The sequence below is a fragment of the Atractosteus spatula genome, chromosome 12, assembly GCF_055471065.1.
Source record: "Atractosteus spatula isolate fAtrSpa1 chromosome 12, fAtrSpa1.hap1, whole genome shotgun sequence".
NCBI lineage: Eukaryota > Metazoa > Chordata > Actinopteri > Semionotiformes > Lepisosteidae > Atractosteus > Atractosteus spatula.
The window spans coordinates 5,551,877-5,570,631 of NC_142717.1; the positions used below are offsets into that span (position 1 = coordinate 5,551,877).

The 18,755-nt window shown below is 40.7% G+C and overlaps 1 protein-coding gene across 1 annotated transcript in view; it reads left to right on the forward strand.

The window, feature by feature from the left end:
* The first annotated feature begins 1,209 nt into the window (after window positions 1–1,209).
* ext1b (exostosin glycosyltransferase 1b) overlaps window positions 1,210–18,755 on the forward strand; it is a 132,868-nt gene continuing 115,322 nt past the window's right edge. Inside the window, exon 1 of the mRNA XM_088929644.1 lies at window positions 1,210–2,911. Coding sequence (XP_088785770.1) covers window positions 1,962–2,911 — 950 coding nt within the window. The 5' untranslated portion in view covers window positions 1,210–1,961. The remainder of the gene's footprint in view (window positions 2,912–18,755) is intronic.

The following is an 18,755-nucleotide window of genomic DNA, read 5'->3' on the forward strand; positions in this document are numbered from 1 at the left end:
GTACCTGCATTATTTTACCATGAATAATCAGCCCATCAGCAGATAATGGGCTCAAAACAAGACACCCTCTGGCCATGATGCCAGAGATGTACATAGAGTATACTCACACAGGGAACAATTAAAAAAATCCACTTAATGTGGACTGCATGTTCTTGGACTGTATGAGGAAACTGTAGCAGCTGGAGAAACCTACACAGCCACATCCACATCATGCAGCCTCCTTACAGAAGTCTCCCCAGGGCAGAACCAAAAGCAAGATCAAAAAATGTAAAGCTGTAGGGCAACCATATTTCAGCAGAAAAAAATCAGTTATTTAACATATCCCAAGGCAAACAGACTATACTTATTTTTTTTCCCATTTAGTGTATAAGTGAGATCAATACTACACATATGCATTCGGTTTCTTAACACATAAATTACTCTTCCAACATTTCATTTAAGATATGGAGTGGGATGTCACGCATTGCGACATGAATTGGAAAGGATTCTCTCGAATAGCTGTTTGTTATTGCTAATATTTTTTTGCTACAGACGTCTGAAAACTAAACTGGCTTGAATAAATGTTTACTGAAAGCCCCACACTTACAATATTTGTGATTATTGTCCATCTTTAACCGCACATTGTTTTTATAACTATAATGTCTATATATGACTCGACTGTGACACTCATACAGTAGCTGAAGTCCGGTCTGCACTGAACTTACAGTTGATTGGATAGAATTAACTGAAATCGCTCACTTTAGCGTGCTGTACTAGAAATCTGTTAAACAGTTCTGTATTAGAATGGGTGTACTCTGGCATTATTAATAAAAAAAGAAGGATAAAGGTCGTCCACCTTAATTAAGTTAATAACTATCGAAACTGATTTAATAATAAACGCTGTCTGAGTTTTATAAAAATCCATCTAAAATATTTTACAAGTTGTTTATTTGGCAAAAAGCAAATCTGGACTGGGAGCAATTCCTAACAGTGCACAGATGATATTGTGCAGTTCATAAAAATGCACCTGGACCAAAAGGAGAACCAAACAAAAAAAAAATCGCCTCTCTTTTGCTCGCCTTTGGTTATGAATGGGTGCAGCGGATGCGCCGCCCTCTCCGGACATGACGCTGAGCCAATGGGAAAGCCCGTTGCGTAGTGATGTGACGTCGCCAGCTGCCGTCGTGTCTGGATTGGAATGTTAAAGAGTAACAATCGGAACCGCCGAGCATTCGGTAATTGGACACTGGGGTCAGAGACTTTGCAGCTTAAACTCTCTTTTTGGATTCCTTCACAGTGACGGAATTGCAGCTGGGGGACTTTAAACATCTTGTTTTACTTGCCGAGCTCAAGCAGGCTAACCCGGTAGATGCGAACCGATGTCTCTTGGTGGTGGGATTGTTCTCAAAATTAAGAGAAATGCAGGGATTTGTGAGGCTACAGTGTTTTAAATAGACGGCGAGCCTCTCCTGCCAGAATCATGGAATGATCCTAAGGAACCGAGCAAGCGGGTACCTTCCGTACGGATACCAGACGGCTGTTGATAATCCCTGCCGGCGGCGTGTACATGAGTTCGCAGTGAGACCGTGTGTCGCTTTTCTCGGATGCGTACAGAACACGAGCCATCAGCCCACTGTGGAAGGAGTTAGTCCATTTCGGCAAGATCTGAACAGGCTACGGACTGGAGGCGCGCCTGTTCTGTGCGACTGCTAGTAGCGCCTCTTGTTCACGTCTTGTGCAATATACCAGCGGCGCGCTCTAACAATGATAGATAGAAGAGGGGAAAGATAAAGAATAAATCGCCCACATGCACTGGATCGGTCCCAGGATTTGGGAACGGAATAAGAAGAAGGGGGGAGACGAGAGTTTGAAATCCTTGCAGGGTGGTGGAAGATGGCGGATAGGAGCTGGAGGTGGTGAGAGCGAAACTTCGGGGCTTTTTGGTTTTATTTGCAAACATCTCGACCCAGATAGTAGGACACATGCAGGCCAAAAAACGCTATTTAATCCTGCTCTCCGCCGGCGCCTGTCTTGTTCTACTGTTCTACGTTGGAGGTTTTCAAGTTCCTGCTCAGAGAAACCAGAGCCGGCGTGACGATCGCAGCAGAAATGGTTTCCATCCGAATCAGCCTTGGCCCCACTTTTCAGACCATTTGCAATCTTTCTTTCCCTGGGACCGATTGGAAAACGTGGATTACAACATGCACATTTCCCCGAGACAGAAGAGGGACGCCAATTCCAGCGTGTACAAAGGCAAGAGGTGTCGCATGGACTCCTGCTTTGATTTCTCGCTGTGCCAGCGAAACGGTTTCAAAGTTTACGTCTACCCCCAGCAAAAAGGGGAGAAAATCTCGGAAAGTTATCAAAACATTCTGTCAGCAATCGAGGGATCCAGGTTTTATACTTCAGATCCCAGCCAAGCTTGCCTGTTCGTCTTAAGTTTGGATACTTTGGACAGAGACCAGCTCTCCCCTCAGTACGTGCATAATTTAAAAACAAAAGTCCAAAACCTTCACCTGTGGAGCAACGGTAGGAACCATCTAATCTTTAATTTGTATTCGGGTACGTGGCCGGATTACACGGAAGACCTCGGGTTCGACATCGGTCAGGCTATGCTGGCGAAAGCCAGCATCGGTACCGAGAACTTCCGACCCGGTTTCGACGTTTCCATCCCGTTGTTTTCCAAAGATCACCCCAGGACAGGAGGAGAACGGGGGTATCTGAAGTACAATTCCATCCCCCCCTTCAGGAAATACATGCTGGTGTTTAAGGGCAAGAGGTACTTGACCGGCATCGGGTCAGACACGAGGAATGCCTTATACCATGTCCACAACGCGGAGGACGTGGTCCTTTTGACCACCTGCAAGCACGGCAAGGACTGGCAGAAACACAAGGACGCACGTTGTGACAGGGACAACGCGGAGTATGACAAGTAAGTGAGTCAGGCTAGTGGTCACCGCCGAGTCGTCGCGCACAACTTTGTTCAGTCATCTGCTGTCGCGGCGGCCAACTGGTGGAGCTCCTGCCGTAACGTGTGATCGGCCGTACCGTGCGACAGTGTGCCATGAGCGCTGTATGGGGTGGTGTACTTGTATACTTTCCAGGTTAGTTTTACCAACGTCCCAGTCAGAGGAAGTACGGTCTGTTGAAGGGGTTCTCAAGATGTAAAAGTTAACTGATTTTTAGACGCCCGGTGCCCCCCATTCCCATTTCATAGAGCGGTCGATTTGTGCGCAACTGTTGCAGCAGATAGGCTGAAAATCCCCTTAATTTTCCAAAAGCTGGGCTCGGGGTGCTGGAGGAATGCCGTCACGCCAAAAGCAATTATTTGTTATTTGTTTATGAATGAAGTTCCGGTAGGAGTTTTCCCTTCCGTGCCCAACGCCGGTTTCTGGACTCTTGCCACATCGCGAGTTAGGGCTGTCAATGGCAGTGGTTGCGATTCCAGTGCGGTGAGCTTTCCCCAGTATCGGAGACACCAGCACTGGCTGGGTAACCACGGAGCGCGTCTGCCTCGCAGTATAAATTCAGTCATTTCGTGCATTGAAACGCATTGTCAGGCCTGACAAGATCTGGGACCGAACTGGTGAAATATCTTTACGGGGTCTGCTATCCTCCTTTCAGGCGTGAATGAAAAATGGAGAGAGCATCCCTCCATGCATTCATTTATTTATCCGTGTTTGTGTAAATCACTGCTCCCAGCCCCTCAGAAGAGAAAAAAGAAACTTAATCTCCAATTACAGCTAACGGGACAAGGATTCGGCGTGACAGCCATGGAGTAGCGCATTATCGGTTTCGATCATGCTCTCCTCTTCTGGGCTCATGCTTTCAGTCGGTGTTGCTACAAAACAGCGAGGTCTTCACCAGGAATGAGCCTTTTCATCTCCCCGAAGGCGGCGGCGGCCTGACCCCGACCCGTTTGACGCGGTGTGTGCGCACTGTTGACCCGGCGCTACTCCCGGAGTCATTTTACTGGGCTTGTACAGTACTTTCTGGTGCTACCGTTTTGCACAGAAATTTAAGACAACGGGGAGAAACGTTACAACGACTCTCCCGTTAAGGTGTTCGTGAGGCAAAAAAAAAAACACAAAACAAAACAACCACCACCACACTGCTCTGAAAATGAGCGGATCAGAGGGGTAGGGTGGAGATGTGTCTTGTGCGTACGGGAAAATCGTTTCGTACTTTGGATCCTGCACTCTGTGCAAGACGTGGCGATGATTTACAAATCTTGAGATTTTGACATTACCGCAGGCTCACATAAAGCCGGACATTTAGGATGAATATGACACCACACCTAGGAGTTTCAGAGCGAAGGGCAACTTGCTTGGTAGGCAGTATTTCTTATTGGAGACTTAATCACACTCGGTTTAAGCCCATCTTCGTTGATTTCCTGTATGCGGAGTAAAACCGACTTCAGGGGTTTTATGGCCATTGTGAGGTTTGTGATTGTTAGTCGGGGGGTGTTTTAGGTGCCACCATAAAAACGCTGTGCTCATTGTCGGAGACAGCTAGCAACACCTTTGTTAATGAGGTATTCAGGTAATAAACGGAAACACCCCCAGTTACAGCAGGCCTCTAGTTACACAACTGCTAGTAATAGCGATAGTTCAGGTCAAGGTACAAACGTGAAGTCCGGTTTGCGCTCCGTCATTTAGCTTCCTTATTTTCTACAGTTACCCTATTTTCCTGGGTTATGTTAAAATCCGCGTCCCATTCTTGTATTTATACCTGAGGAATTTGGTCTGGCTGCTGGCAGACAGCCACCTTTCCGAGCAGAGGACGACAAATCGCGTTAATAATTCTCTCTGGAAATAATCTGCATGACAAAACCGTGGAAAGTACTGCAACATGCAGTATTTTATTTGTATGTTTTATAACTGGCGGCACATGCTTAGGGTAATTAGGAGACGTGCCTTTGAGTTAGGGTCATTTACGTTGTTACTGGCTTAGAAGATTATTTTTTTTATCCCTGGCACCATTGTTAATTTCTGTAACAGTGACGGCCATAAAATAATTTGTTCCTTGGCAATGGAAACGGAACTGAGATAAAAGACAACGTCTTCTTTGCATCGTCGAAGCCGGCAGTTAATACATGTACGTGTCTGTACGTTAATATGCCATGTAGAACTCTACAGAGGATCTGGCACAAAGTAGGTCGGTAATAATGTAGCGCGAAAAGGGTGGTGTTTTCCTTGCTTGTGCCAGTCCTGGATCTTTAACTAGTTCCCATGGGACGAGTATCCTAATCATCTGTCCTATACAGTTTGTGTTCCTAATTTGGACTGGCAGGCATTCCATATGATTATATAATGCTGAGCCCCATATCACGAAAAAGAACTTGGAAGTAAATGAGATCCAGCGAAATTAGTAAAGATGTACACAGTGCAAATCTGGATAATACCATCTCTTTTTTTTATTAGATCAAAAACAAAGGTGAAAGCAGATATAGTAGCAGATGAGGCTGTGAGATGAGACAACTCATTAGACTGGCAGCTGTGTGCCTCTAAATGTTAACAACCCCCTTTCTTTTTGTGATAGGCTCATTGCTTGACACACAATTAAAAATGTCTCATTATTTTTGTTACTGTGAAATCCAGGTTTTGGCTTAAATTAAGCTGCAAACCACTGTGCACTTTAATTATTTCTAAAAGCAAGGGATAGTCTGTTTCTTGCAAGTTGACAGCAGCACAGCGCGTAATTTACAAAGGTCCTTACTATTTTCAGTCTCCTGAAATATGATTTTTTTTTACCCCTCCCCCCCACCCCCTCATCTCCAAGTTTGACAGAACTAGAAATGTGTCTTCTGCTTCAAACAACGCTGACTGTGTTAGTCCTGGGCTTACTATCACATTTTGCTGTCTTGGGTTGGTGCTGTACTGCAAATTGTGTCAGTGGGGGCGATATGTGTAGAGTACAACTATTGGAAATATATTTTCCTGAGTCAGTAGTGGAGTAATCATCTAAAATGAGTAATCCTGTTCCAATATAATAAACAAATTGGAGGCTTTTGTTTGTAACCCTCAATCAAATTCTAAACATATGTTCATTTACATTTGATGAAGTAATGGTTAAGATTGAAGGGATTATGTCAATGAAGCTGATCGCTTATACGGTGACTTTATGGATGTCATACCAAGAAAACTCAAATTGCTGTGTATATTACCGCTGTCTCCAGGAATGTAAAGGTACTTGAGGAGGTGAGGATCATTAGAAACAGCCCAACTGTTGTAGAGAGACTAAAACCACTAAATACGTAGAGGAGTTCAATATAGGTGGTAGCTTTAACTCCTGGTTTATAGGTTCAGTTTTTTTTTTGCATTATAGTACTTTTTACTTCCTCAGAATCTGTTTTCATTTACAGTGGTTAAGCAATGCAGGTGTACTGTATGTTGGTTTAGGAAAATGATAGATGAATACTAAATGATGTGTGGTATTGAAAAGTATGTTGCGGACTCAAAACATTCCTAAATGCGTTATGCTGTGATTACACATCTTTTGGGGAGAATAAAATCCTCTTTCCAATGAAGAATTTGTCTGCTGTTTTTGAAATCTTCCCTCTCTCTCCAAAATCGTCATTAAGAAGTACTCAGTTCCTTTGTGTAAGTACAGAAAATGTTTGGGCACTTTTAGTTTTATGTTATGCACTGGATATTCTGTTGACTTTTCTGCTGTGTATACTGTTGTGTATTTGACTGTGTACTGTAGATACAGTTGCAATGCTCCTACAATTATTCCTTTCTCTTGTACTTTTGTGCAGTACCCTTCCTGATGTCTACAAAATCTAACAATTTAATGCTTAACTACAGGCCTCCCTGGTGAAATTGACCATGTAGTCAGACTTACTCAGTTATTTCATGGTTGCTTAGAGAGTATTTTGTTTTCAATTAGAATTATTAGCCTGCAATTGGTTGTTATTTTTGGAATAGATTTGCCCCTGTAAGAAGGGAAAAAAAAGGATTCAATACCCTTACATTTCATGGAAATAATGACCAGATTCACTTTTCCTACAACACAGACTGCTCAAGCCAGGGGAAGCATAGTGTCCAAGACTCTCCTGGTTAGTGTGTAGGAGGCACAGTTTTTATTCATTTTTTTTCCCAAATGAATCCTTAAGATTTTTTTTCCCCCCTCAAATCTGCCTTCAAAAAAGCCGTCTTCACTGGTGGCCTGTTACAGCTTTCAGCCAAAAAAAAACCTAAAATAAGTGGATGGTACAGGTTGACCTCTGAAATCTGATCATATTTGTCGGTGTTCTACTCAATCTTATATACAAAGCACCAGCTTGTGTTTCTGCTCTTTCTGTCCCTCAGTAATGACAATGTAATGGCTAGCAATTATGGCACCTCAGAATTAACCTGCAACTTTTTTTATTATAAAACTCTGCTTTGTGTATGTAAAATCTGTTCTAATGCTCAGCATATTTTGTAGAGAAAATTAGCACAATGATAACTACAGGTTTAACAGTTGACACTGTGCAGGTACAGTGCTTGGAAAAACTTCGGCGCACAGAGCAAATCTATTTTCTCATCATGCGATTGAAACTCTTTTTAAGCTGCACTTAAGAGAGAAAATGCAACTAACGCGCAATAAGAACAGCCTCTTTGATGGGGAAAACCTGAGTGCTGATTTTTAAAGCTGAAAGGTTTTAAGATCACTCACCAAGTTTTGCGCATGGTCCAGAGTGTTTTTGAATGTCTTAGCCTGCTATGTACGGAAGCGAATAATAATGACACCCCTCTGGTAATTTTCAAAGGGGATGTTTGTGGCCAAAAGGCCACAGGATGCATAATGGATTTAAACTCGAATCACATTTTGTTGTGCTCATACTCTACAAAGCCCAAAATATAATGTCTATTGTTATTGTATGGTTCTAAGGATTTTTAAAATCTGATTTGTGTGAACTGATGCATGTTGAGTGAAAGTAAAGAAAAGCGAGTGATATGCTCAGTTCATTACCAAAACTGTTTTGGTGGTTTAACGCTGTAGAATTGTGCACCAGTGGTGACCAGTTAAAATATGAATTATATTTCATTATATATATAATAAGTTAAGGTTTCAGTTCTTAAATTTTTCAGTGCAGAGGTCTGTAGCTTCAGTTCCTTTGCTTTACAATAACCTAGACTACAAAGTAAACCCATTGGTTTTCGACACTGGATTTAGAAAACTTCAGGCATACAATTCAGCACTCACTAAAGAAGCCATGTTCTTCTCCTGTGTCATCTATTTACAGCTCAGTGGCAAGAAACACACAGCATTGCCAACTGTAGTATGCGTCTGCAAGATATTCTTATTTTAATTTACAACCTTTGCCTTGTCAACCAGCTCTAGCTGTTCTAACTAAGTCACTATATCCTTCCAACGAAAAGAGTAAGTTAATTACACCACTGTTCTTAGTTTGTGGGTTTTCACATTGTCATTGTACAGCTTACATATTTGACAGCTTTATCCATACAGGATTTCAGGTTGTCCTTTTTTATTGTAGGATTTTTAATGACTCCTCCAAAAGTCTCGTTTTAAAGCAGTGTGGTGTCTTCAGATTCCAAGGCATGGATAGACTGTAGTAATCCCATGTTGGAACAATGTGCTTAAAGACATGATAGTCGTATCTATTAAAAAAAAAAAAACGTTCTTGGTAGTCACAAGTTTCTTTGAGGCCAGTCTCTACAGCAGGCTGTAAATGTACCAAAACTGCATGGTAAGCTGAAGTTATTCACCTGTTTTGTTCCCTTGTCAGTGGTCTATATGATAAAAATCTGTTGAATCAAATGCCCCCCCCCTGTTCCTGTCCCCCAACCCCCACACTGTTTTTATTGGTAACACACTAAACTCTGCATTTGACATTGGTGTCTCTTTGATGGATTAGGATGAATAATGTGCTGGTGCCAGTGGGGGAAAGCCGGAGTTACTCAGCCTTTCCAGTGTTTGTTCAACAATTCCCAGCCACCACTCCATTGTGAAGGCAGCTAAGATCACTGCAAAGGAATGCTTGTCGCTTTTAACTCTTAAAAGTAGACAATGTAACCTTGCTCACTCTGCAGTGCTGTATTTGGTTAGTGAAGAACAAACCAAGGTTTAAAATGGGTTTCAAACTAGAGATGGCTGCTAAATATCTTTGATGTGCTATGACAGTCAAATTCCATATGTGCCCACAGAGCAGTTCTGTCCCTCATTATCTGTTACACTTTTTTTTTTTAAAAATGATCTTGGTTTTAATTACTGTCTGCAGATTAGACTTCTTTGAAATTTTCATTTTTTAGACCTCTTTTTTTTGGCTATTGCCTTTAAATAGTTTACCACTCACACCAGAGTTCTTTTGATCTCTAGTTCTGCTGACCAGCGTCAGCAATGACTACTAATAAGGCAAATCTACAAATCTGTAAATGCCAGTGAGGATTGTGTTGTACTTATTTTGGACAGCAGGACCAGGTGCTGCCAAGTGAGCTAGCTGATGTTTGAGAAATTCTAAGACGGCATTAATGACTTATGTCTTTATCTAATCAAAGATATCCTGCCAGTTGAAGGAGAAAGGAAAAACAAGTACAGCTCTCATTTATTTGTTAGCGGTCGGAGAAAGCTTGGAGAACATGAATTAATAAAGGAAAACGGTAGTGGTAAAAGCAGTCTTAAGTCATTTATACATCATAACCTAGATTTTGGCTTTGAGATAATTTGAGATGTATCTGTTCTAGTAAATGAAATAAGGGAACCAGGCATCCTTACTGTCAACCCAGCCTGAAGGTGATATGATTTAAGCATTCCTGACAACTGTCTTGCAGTGGAGATGAAAGCACTTCGCCTCTCCTTTTGATACTGGGACGTACACGCCAGTGCTGAAAGCCGTGATTCTCGTCTGAACCGTCAGGTCCCTTTAATCTCGTTGCCAGCAAAAAGGAAAGCCTGCCGTGTCACTCGTGTGATTAGCTGCATTTTGATTTTAATCACTATGAGTTTGTCGAAGTGCATGTCAAACGCCCAATCGCAAAAGGGATGAGAGGGAAAAAAAATTGCGTCGGAGGGGAAAGAAATCCCTTCTGTGCTCAGAGCCATTTGATGTCGTAGGTTCTCACTGTTTTTTTTTCCGGGAAATATCCCTGATTCTCAGGCACTGGAGGGAAATCTCACTGCTCTGTATGGCATCAAAGTACTGATACATGTGGAACTTGGAAGCAGAGCAAAATGTCTCTAAAAGGCCTCTGACAAACGAGAAGAATCCTTTTAGTCCTGGCAATTTAGGCCGGATAAGGTGAACATTAACCTTTGGAAGCATAAGCGGAATAGAGAGTGATTAGTCTTTCAATTCCAATGCTGTTGCTTTTGATGTTTCTAGGGCCAGAACAAGGAAGTGTGTGGGAATGAGTCCCAATATTTAGAAAGCATTTTTTAGGGGGAATCTTGCTCCCAGATGCATTGGACTGTAAACTATATTTTAACAAGTCAGACTGCTGAAGTGGTTCTGTCTACTTTTACGTGTTAATTCTAGATAAGTCATTTTTCTCATTAAGCAGTTTTTTCCAACGTCAGAAAAATTGCCATTGGTTTTACTGATAGAGGGAAGTACCTTTCTATGTCTTTTAAGATTTCTTCACGCCGCAGTTGAGAATTGAGGTTAAAAAACCAGCCAACAAAAGACTATTTTGTGCCTCAAACCATGTCCTGTTCTGTGTAGCAAGAATGTAGTTTTAATAAACTTAATCCAGGGAGTCATGAATCAGATCTACATCACATTATATATCCTGTTGGGCAACACTTCGAATACTACCACAGCAGGAAATCTTTCAGATGGTAGTCTCTGAGACAAAAATGCCTTACTGCAGTACATTTACTATACATAGGACCAGTGATGTACAGTGTTCCAGAAGCATCTGCTTTAGCTTGAATTCCACAGAAGTTTTTTTAAAACCTTTTCCCCTCAGACTCGAATAAGATTTTACATCAAAATGTAAGATTTCCTCATCAGACCCATTGGGTTGAATGAATAAAAAGTGTGCATGAAATTTAAAATGAGGAAAAAAGCTGAAAGCTGATCCTGTGTGCACTTGTGGAGAATACGGGAACCTGGATAATCTTGCTTCCTTCACAACAAGCTCCTTTCTTTGCAAATTCCAGTCCACGCCCTGTTGTTTTTATGGAAATTCGTGTCTTAAAGCACCGTATTTTCATTTCACGAGCATCGTGCCCTGAGGTTGTGGATATCTCGGTCTCTCTTATCAGAGGTAGAAATTGTAACCATCTCCTTTATCGTGTTTGGTGGACTTCTAATGACTTTCTGTGAGAAAGTTGCACAAATTCTTCCATGCCTTTTGGCGCTTTGACACCCCTTTCCTTAAGCTTCGACACCCCTTTCCTTAAGCTTCGACTTGGAAAGGGCAAGAGTTACCCCCCCCCTCCCCCAGCAGAACCTCAGCCTGAACCAATCGGCAGTGACGTTTTATTTCGCCGTTCGCTTTTGAACTTTGCGAGCAACACAATGGCTGTCCAGAAGCTTCACCGGCTCTCATTTAAGGGGGATTCATGACACTTCACGGATCGTTGGGTCTGCTTTTGGGGGTGGGAAAAAAAAAGTAGTGTCTGGGAGAGAAAATGACTTAAGTGTTGAGAGATTTAGATCGTCTAGGGGTAAAGTCTTAGGAATTTCTTCGTCGTTTTTTTTTCCCCCTCAGTTCTCATTGAAAGTATTTTGTTTTTGTCTAGTAATTTGTAACCACCTATTTCCTGCCCTTTTACAATGAAGTTGGTGAAAAATGAAACTTGTTTTTGAAGCATTAAAGAGATGCCAACCCTAAAAGAAGTGTTTAGTAAAACGCATTTACAGAGGAATGGGGACAATTTGCTGCAGTTTTTTCTTTCTTTCTGTGAAGCACTGTTAAAAAAATAGTCCTCTGGTGATCATAGTTTTAAGGATTTTTATATTGCAATAGCAGCTGTGGAATTGGAATTTATTTTTATGGGGGGGGGTAAGTCATTTAATCGTTTTAAAGTTTAGATTTTGTTGCTTAATTTAACAATTTGTGAAGCCTGCAAAAGAAATCAAGTTGAATGCTTTCAGCTGAAATGGAAAGTTTCTTCTGCAGTCTTAACCGTGCATCATTCCAAGTTCTGATTACTTCTGGCAGCCAGTGTATGAAGAATCCCACAATGAGCAGGTATTAAACATAAATTATGTATTTATATTGCCTGTTTATCTCGGGAAGAGCTTACCTGCTCCGTAATCTCAAATGCACTTTTAAGATGGAAAGCAGTGTTGAGAAAATGACTATGACAGATGATATTGTGTGCAGAAAACACTGCAGGATCATTTTCGGCTTCACTGTGTTGAGCATCTTGCAGAATACTAGAAGACCTGTAGGCTGTGTGCTGAAATATTTTTAATCAAGAATATTTAGCAATTACTTTGCATTTTTTGTTCTCTGAATTTCCAAGGTTGCAACTAAGAACTTAATGTTTATGATAATCTCTGTTAGAATTATGTACAATGGTGGGTATTTTTACAAATACAGTGCTTTTAAATTAAAAAGGTTAATTTAATTAAACTTATTTTCTTGTGATGTCAAATGTTTAACTATTTAAGCTCTCTTAACTCCATGCTACCAACACGAGGTGAAAGTGCCGTTTTGAAAAATTTACTAAAATTTCCCCCCCTCTTAATTAGGATGAGGCATCAATGAGGTATTGGTGCAGTTGAAACTGTGACCTGAATTACCTACTGACCTGGGGGAGCAACAGACCAGCTGCCTCTTTTCAAACTGCATTCCAGAACAGCCGCTATGTAGTTTTACTGTCAACCAGCTCGCAGACAGGACTTAACGAGTCTCTCATAGTTTTGCAAGCACCCCGTAGGTCTGAGGACTTGCAGTGGCCTGTAGAGTCTCTCATGGACCCTCTAGCCACCTCTAAGGAATCTGACTGGGATGGAGCTAAAATGAACACTTCCACTGTGGAATTCTTTGAACTGCATCTCAACTCATCGCGAACTTTCAGTGGAGTCCTCTGCAACCACTTAGTAGCCTCGTAGGTTGACATGTCTTGGCATGTCTTCAGACTACCTGCCGACGCTCAGCAGGTGTGATTTTGGCCAGTGCCTGGACGGGAGACCTCCTGGGAAGGCTAAAGGTGCTGTTGGAAGGTGTGGCAGTGTTAGTCAGATCGGTAATTGACACTCACCCTGCCATCTGTGTGGGTCCCAATTTCCCAGTGCAGTGATGGGGACACTTTCATAAGACAAGTCACCATCCTTTGGATGAGATGTAAAACTGAGGTCTCAAAGTAGGGGTGGTAACCCTGGTGTCCTGGCTGGTGTCAAACCCCCCCCCCGGCCTTTATCAGTTATGGCCTCCTAATAATCCTCATCTAAGAATTGGCTTCATTGCTCTGTTCTCCTACGCACTGATAGCTAATGTGTGGGGAGTGTACTGACGGACTCTGGCTGCCGCTGTAACATCATCCAGGTGGGGCTGCACATTGGTGGTGGTGGAGGGGAGTTCCCAGTACTTGTGAAGTGCTTTGAGTGGAGTGTCCAGAAATCGTTATGCAACTGTAAGGATTTTTTATGTCTTATGATGTATAGTGTTTGGAATCAATATTATCTACAATTTAGAGGCCGTCTTTTATGTAAATTCCAAATTCAATAAACACATCTAAAAGGTAAAAATAAACGTTCCCCAGTAGTACCCAACGAATTAAAGCTTTTCAGATGGCAAACATTCAGCGGTTTTATTCTTGGAGATTTGGGAATAGAGACCAGTAATTTCAAATCGTTTGCAAACTCATTGAAGTGAAAGAATCCATAAAACAGGTGATGCATTGACCTGCACCGAGAGCCTTTTGTTTAAATATTAACCAGTTTTTCTTATTTGTTTTTTCTTGTTGCACAGAGAATTATATTTGTAACCAGAAGCCTTTTGGACCGAGAAAACTCTGCATTGGCGGTTTTGCTCTGATTTGTGAGAATGGGGATTGTTCGTCTAAGAGCCACAGCTCAGTTTTTGTTTGCAGAAGTATGTTTTTGTCCCTTTTTGTGGGTGAGGGAGGTGAGGTGGAAATGGTGGGGAGGGGTTGGCAGAGCAGCATCAGCTGAAGGTCGCTGGATGTTTTTGTTAGTCAAATTTGTACCTAGGCGCAAGAAAGAGTTTTGGTTTTGTCATTCTGATCTGCTGCTGAGCTGAGATGGCCGACGTTATTGTTCTCCTTCGGAAGGTCTGTAATAGCAATCACTTGAGAAAGTCATAAAAAATCGGCCCCCGATGAGAGTGGTATATTAAGCTTCACAGTCTGGTTTCGCGATTTGCCAAAGGGGTTGGAGCTGCTGCATTTCATCTTTTTTTTTTTGTTGTTGTTGTTGTAGTTGTAAAGCCTCAGGAGTTGTTTGCCACGGGTTGAAACAACTGCCTGTAGGGGAAGCCTTGGAGGCTTTAGAAGTCTGCCTGTTGAGCGTATCGCTGGCCGAGATGGTTGGCATTGCTTGTTTTTAACTATGGCTTCAGGGTGTGTGGCAAGAGAAAAAGCAGAAAACTGAGCTGATCTCTAGTCTTTCATTCATGGGAAGTTTAAGAAATACCACATTATTCGGCTGTTGCCAAGGCAGAGGATTAGCTAGGGTTTTGATACAGTAGCAAATCATTATGCCATTAAATTAGGAGCAAATCTGTGACTAAATTTCTGGCATTCAGAGCAGTAATTTGAAAGTTTCAGGCTTACTCGATGGCTGTGAATGAAATACACAATTTACTTACTCCAGTGTGTGGGAACCCAGCACTTTGGTTTTGAATTAAGTTAAAAATATATTTCATATCATCCTTATAAACATTAACCAGATGTTTAAAGCTTTCATTATTGGTGTCTTTTACTCTGTGCTGTTTGATTGTTCCTTTAGTTCATAGAGCAGGGACAATGTCTATAGAAGTCACTGCCTGTGTTCATTAGAGAGCCTGCAACTGTTGACATTTTCCAAGCTCGCTTAAATACCTGTCTTTTCACTAAAGCTTCTAATGTACAATTTAGTGTTACTCTTGGTTTCACTAAGTCAATTATCGGTCTCCCCGCTACTTTCGTATTGCTTCTGTTGAGTAAGGTGTGATATTGGGCAGCATTCTGAGTTTTCCGAAAAGTACATGTGCAATTGTACTTCTTCTGTGGAAGTTAATTTTCAGCAACGTGTCTATTTTGCATATCTTCTAAAAATCAGGGAGTCTTTACCAAAGTTAGAAAAAAGGAATATATTATGAGTCTCATGTGGGATTTCAATCAGACATTGCTGTTTTCAGCACAGCCTTGGTTTCTTTCCAAAAATGTTTCCTAGCCTGTTGGTTTCAGTTCAAAGGAATTTCAGTGGAAACTGTAAATCCAGTTTCTCACACCAAGAATTATGGTTATGAATGTTTTTTTGCTGTGATCTACACCTTATGTGTATTTCCTATTCTCACAGATAATAATGGGCAAAAGGGGTGAAAATGATGCTTTTTTTGATAACTATAATACATGGAGCATATGGAGTCTTAAAAACATTAACATTAAACGTCAGTAATTGTATAGTGATGATAGCTGTACTCTGTACCAGGATAGTTCTTTTTTTTTTTACAGGACTCTACAGGTAGCCCGGATCATTGTTTAAAATACAAACATCCCTTTTTTCTTCACAGAGAAGTGTATTGTTAATGATTGTTCATCTAGAACCATAACAGTTGTAACATGAATAATTTACCACCAGTTTGTTTTTGTACAGCTACACACCTAGAATTCTTTTCTATTTCACCAGCTCTGGTGTTTAAAATAAAACAATATATTGCAGTTCCTCACAGCTTTGTTAAGCAAATCTGGTTTCTTGAATAAAACATAAATGCAATATATATTTCTCAATTAAAACAGCGCACTAACATCCTACTGAAATGCTTCAAGCTATGAAGTAGAAATACCAGTATATAAATATATACATTGGTGGGATTTCATTTCCAATTCTAATATATTTTGTTTATCCCTGTAGGAAGAGCAGCAAAAAGGTGCTGAAGAAAGATCGTGATAAGAAGTGCTTGATGTCTAAGTTAAATTAAATCATACTAAAGCCTTTTACATAGTTACTGTTTTATTTTTATAAATAAATAACAAGAATATTTAAAATCATTTGAGTGGGCCATTGGAACTTGAGTCAGAGCTAGAAACACATTGGTGCTTTAAAAATTGTATAGACATTTATAATATTGTGCAAAATTTGAAATGAGCCATTGCAGACTACCAGTAAATGTGCAATATGGGTATTTTCTCAGTCAGGATTTATTTTCTTTCAAAGGCACTCCTGCTTGTGAATGAGTTGATTCCTAGGAGGGGAAATTAAGGGGGGGGGGTTTTGTGCAGAAGAGGGAAGGCAGGTAGTGGCTCCCAGGCAGCAATAATGAAAAGCGTGGTGTGTAATTACCCCTGTGTTTCTAGATTTGTTAAAGTATGAGAGAATGGAGCTACCATAACTCCTGGAGGTATTAACCTCCAATTAATGTGCGACTTTCCCTAATTCATTGTTCCTTAATTATAAAAATTCCTGTGTTAATTCACTGTGTAGAGAAATCACTGATCCAGTTGTGTAACAATATTAGAATATTATATTGTTTAACGTTTGGTTGGTGTACAGAGTTTAAAAGCAAAAGAATATTGTACTGTACTCCCGTATGGACAGAACAGTTAATTTGCTTAAAATGCTGTGTAATTGTAACCCCAACCCTACTGGAGTTTCTCTGATAGCATTAAATTGTATTTGTATAAACCTAGAATAAGCTGAGCTTATTACTACTATAAAGGAGTGTTATTTTTCTAAGAAAAAGAAAGGAGAATATTCAGTTGCAACCAGACCTAAACCTATGGTCTAGACGCTCTTTAGACATGGATTTGGGGCAAAGGTGGCTGTTACTGCATTTTGCACGGGGTTTGAGCCTTCAGAAGTGTGTTAAGGGACCACACTGCTTCCAGCAGGCAGAATCCAGGGGTCGGCTCAGACTTGGAAGCTGTTAAGGAGCAAAAAGTGCAGCTGAGTCCTCTTTGGGTTCTTTCTGGCAACAGCTTTCCACCCAGCCAGTGACCGATGCCTGAAAAGTAAAAAGCCCCACAACCGGAGATGAAGTGTCTCCCTGATCTGTTTACCCAGCCTGAAGGAATGTGCTGGCCTTTGATCAGAGAGTCTGAGGTTTCCAGTCAAAAGGGGGGAGAAAAACGTTATGGCTGAGTGTAAGAAAAAAAGGCTGCTCTGCTGCCTTACGCAAATGATTTTGATATTCAGAAATCGAATTTTTGTGAGCACATTTGGGTCAGCATCAACCGATCAGTTCACAGATCTCTAGATCTCAATTCCTGTGCATTACGGATGCCTTTTCTAGCAGTTCTGTATGCATGAGGTTGCACATCTGGAGTGGCTGAGTTATGTATCGTTTTTTTTCAAACGAAGTTAAGGCACAGAAGAAAATATCACATTTACAATATATTTCCAGCTATCAGGTTGTACTATAAAAGCTTTTTAAGGTTTCTCACTAATAAAATTAAATGTTGCTTTAATACATACATTTGACCAGGACCTCACTATTGTATTTCAAAATAACTGCATTGTTGTTTGTTGTATGTTATACAAAGTCTACTGTTTTGTTACAGAATGCATAATGCTTTTAGGATGTTTAACCAATGGACATAGGATTGCTTTATTTTGTTAAAGTATATCCATTGGTTTAGCTCCTGAAAAACTTATTAAAACTGTATACAGTATCCTTGTTCTTCAATAGGCAGTATTACATTTTGTTTAAAAAAATGGTTCACAAGAGATTGCTTTTATCTCTCCTTCTCTGGGTGTAAGATTTTACAATGGGTATGTTGAGAAAGCAGATCAGAGTGCAAGCCATTTCTGTTAAAGGAGTAGCAAATGTAGTTTTTTTAGGTCTATGCAAAAGTGCATGAATTGAACTTGTTCAATTGTATATATTCACAAAAATGAAATCACTGGATAGTCATCCTGTGGCATTGAGCGATTATTTTGGTTAAAAAGGTCAGTTTTTACAGTTAAAGGTATGTACTTTCAATATTGTGTATTTAAATATTATTCACGCAGTTGACATTGGGTCAGGCTACAGGCGGTTTAATCTTAGGTTGTCATTTTTTCAGCTATTTTCATATTCAGTGCAGCTGTGCTCCAATGGAATTGGGTTCAGTAGATTATATCCCATTAATTTCAATTGTTCTTGACCAGCTCTAAGCCTTCACTAATATTAGTTGTAACAGGATATACAAATAAAATATTTGTTGCACTACCTGACTGACAACCAGCTGAAGAAATGCTTTGATTTTTTTGTGTGATATAACCAATATAACACTAATGTACAAGAGACAGGTTTCTGCAGATCAGTGTTTAAAGAGGGTGACAGCCTGTCTTCTGTGGGGAACATTTGGTATAAATCTCAAGTTTTGCATGAAACAAAAGCCTCTTCAACACCTAGCAGGCTTTACATTCCTGTGGAATTCCAAGATCCAATCAAAGTTAGAACATACATTTTTTGCTCCTTTTTTTGTAGATAAGACGCAGGACCAATTGGGGATCACTTTGTCGTTTTGTATAGTTTCTTACCCTATTAGTCTCCTCTTCAGAGTGATAATATCGCCACAGGCAGAACACCTTTGTTTCAATTTAATTTTCACAGATGTATGAAAAGAGTCCCCTCAGTTTGGCAGCGGGTAGCGTTGAAGCCAACGTGCTGAATGCAATTATAAATTGAAAGGCGAGTGGGTGCTCGAGATAGCTGAATAGCTATATA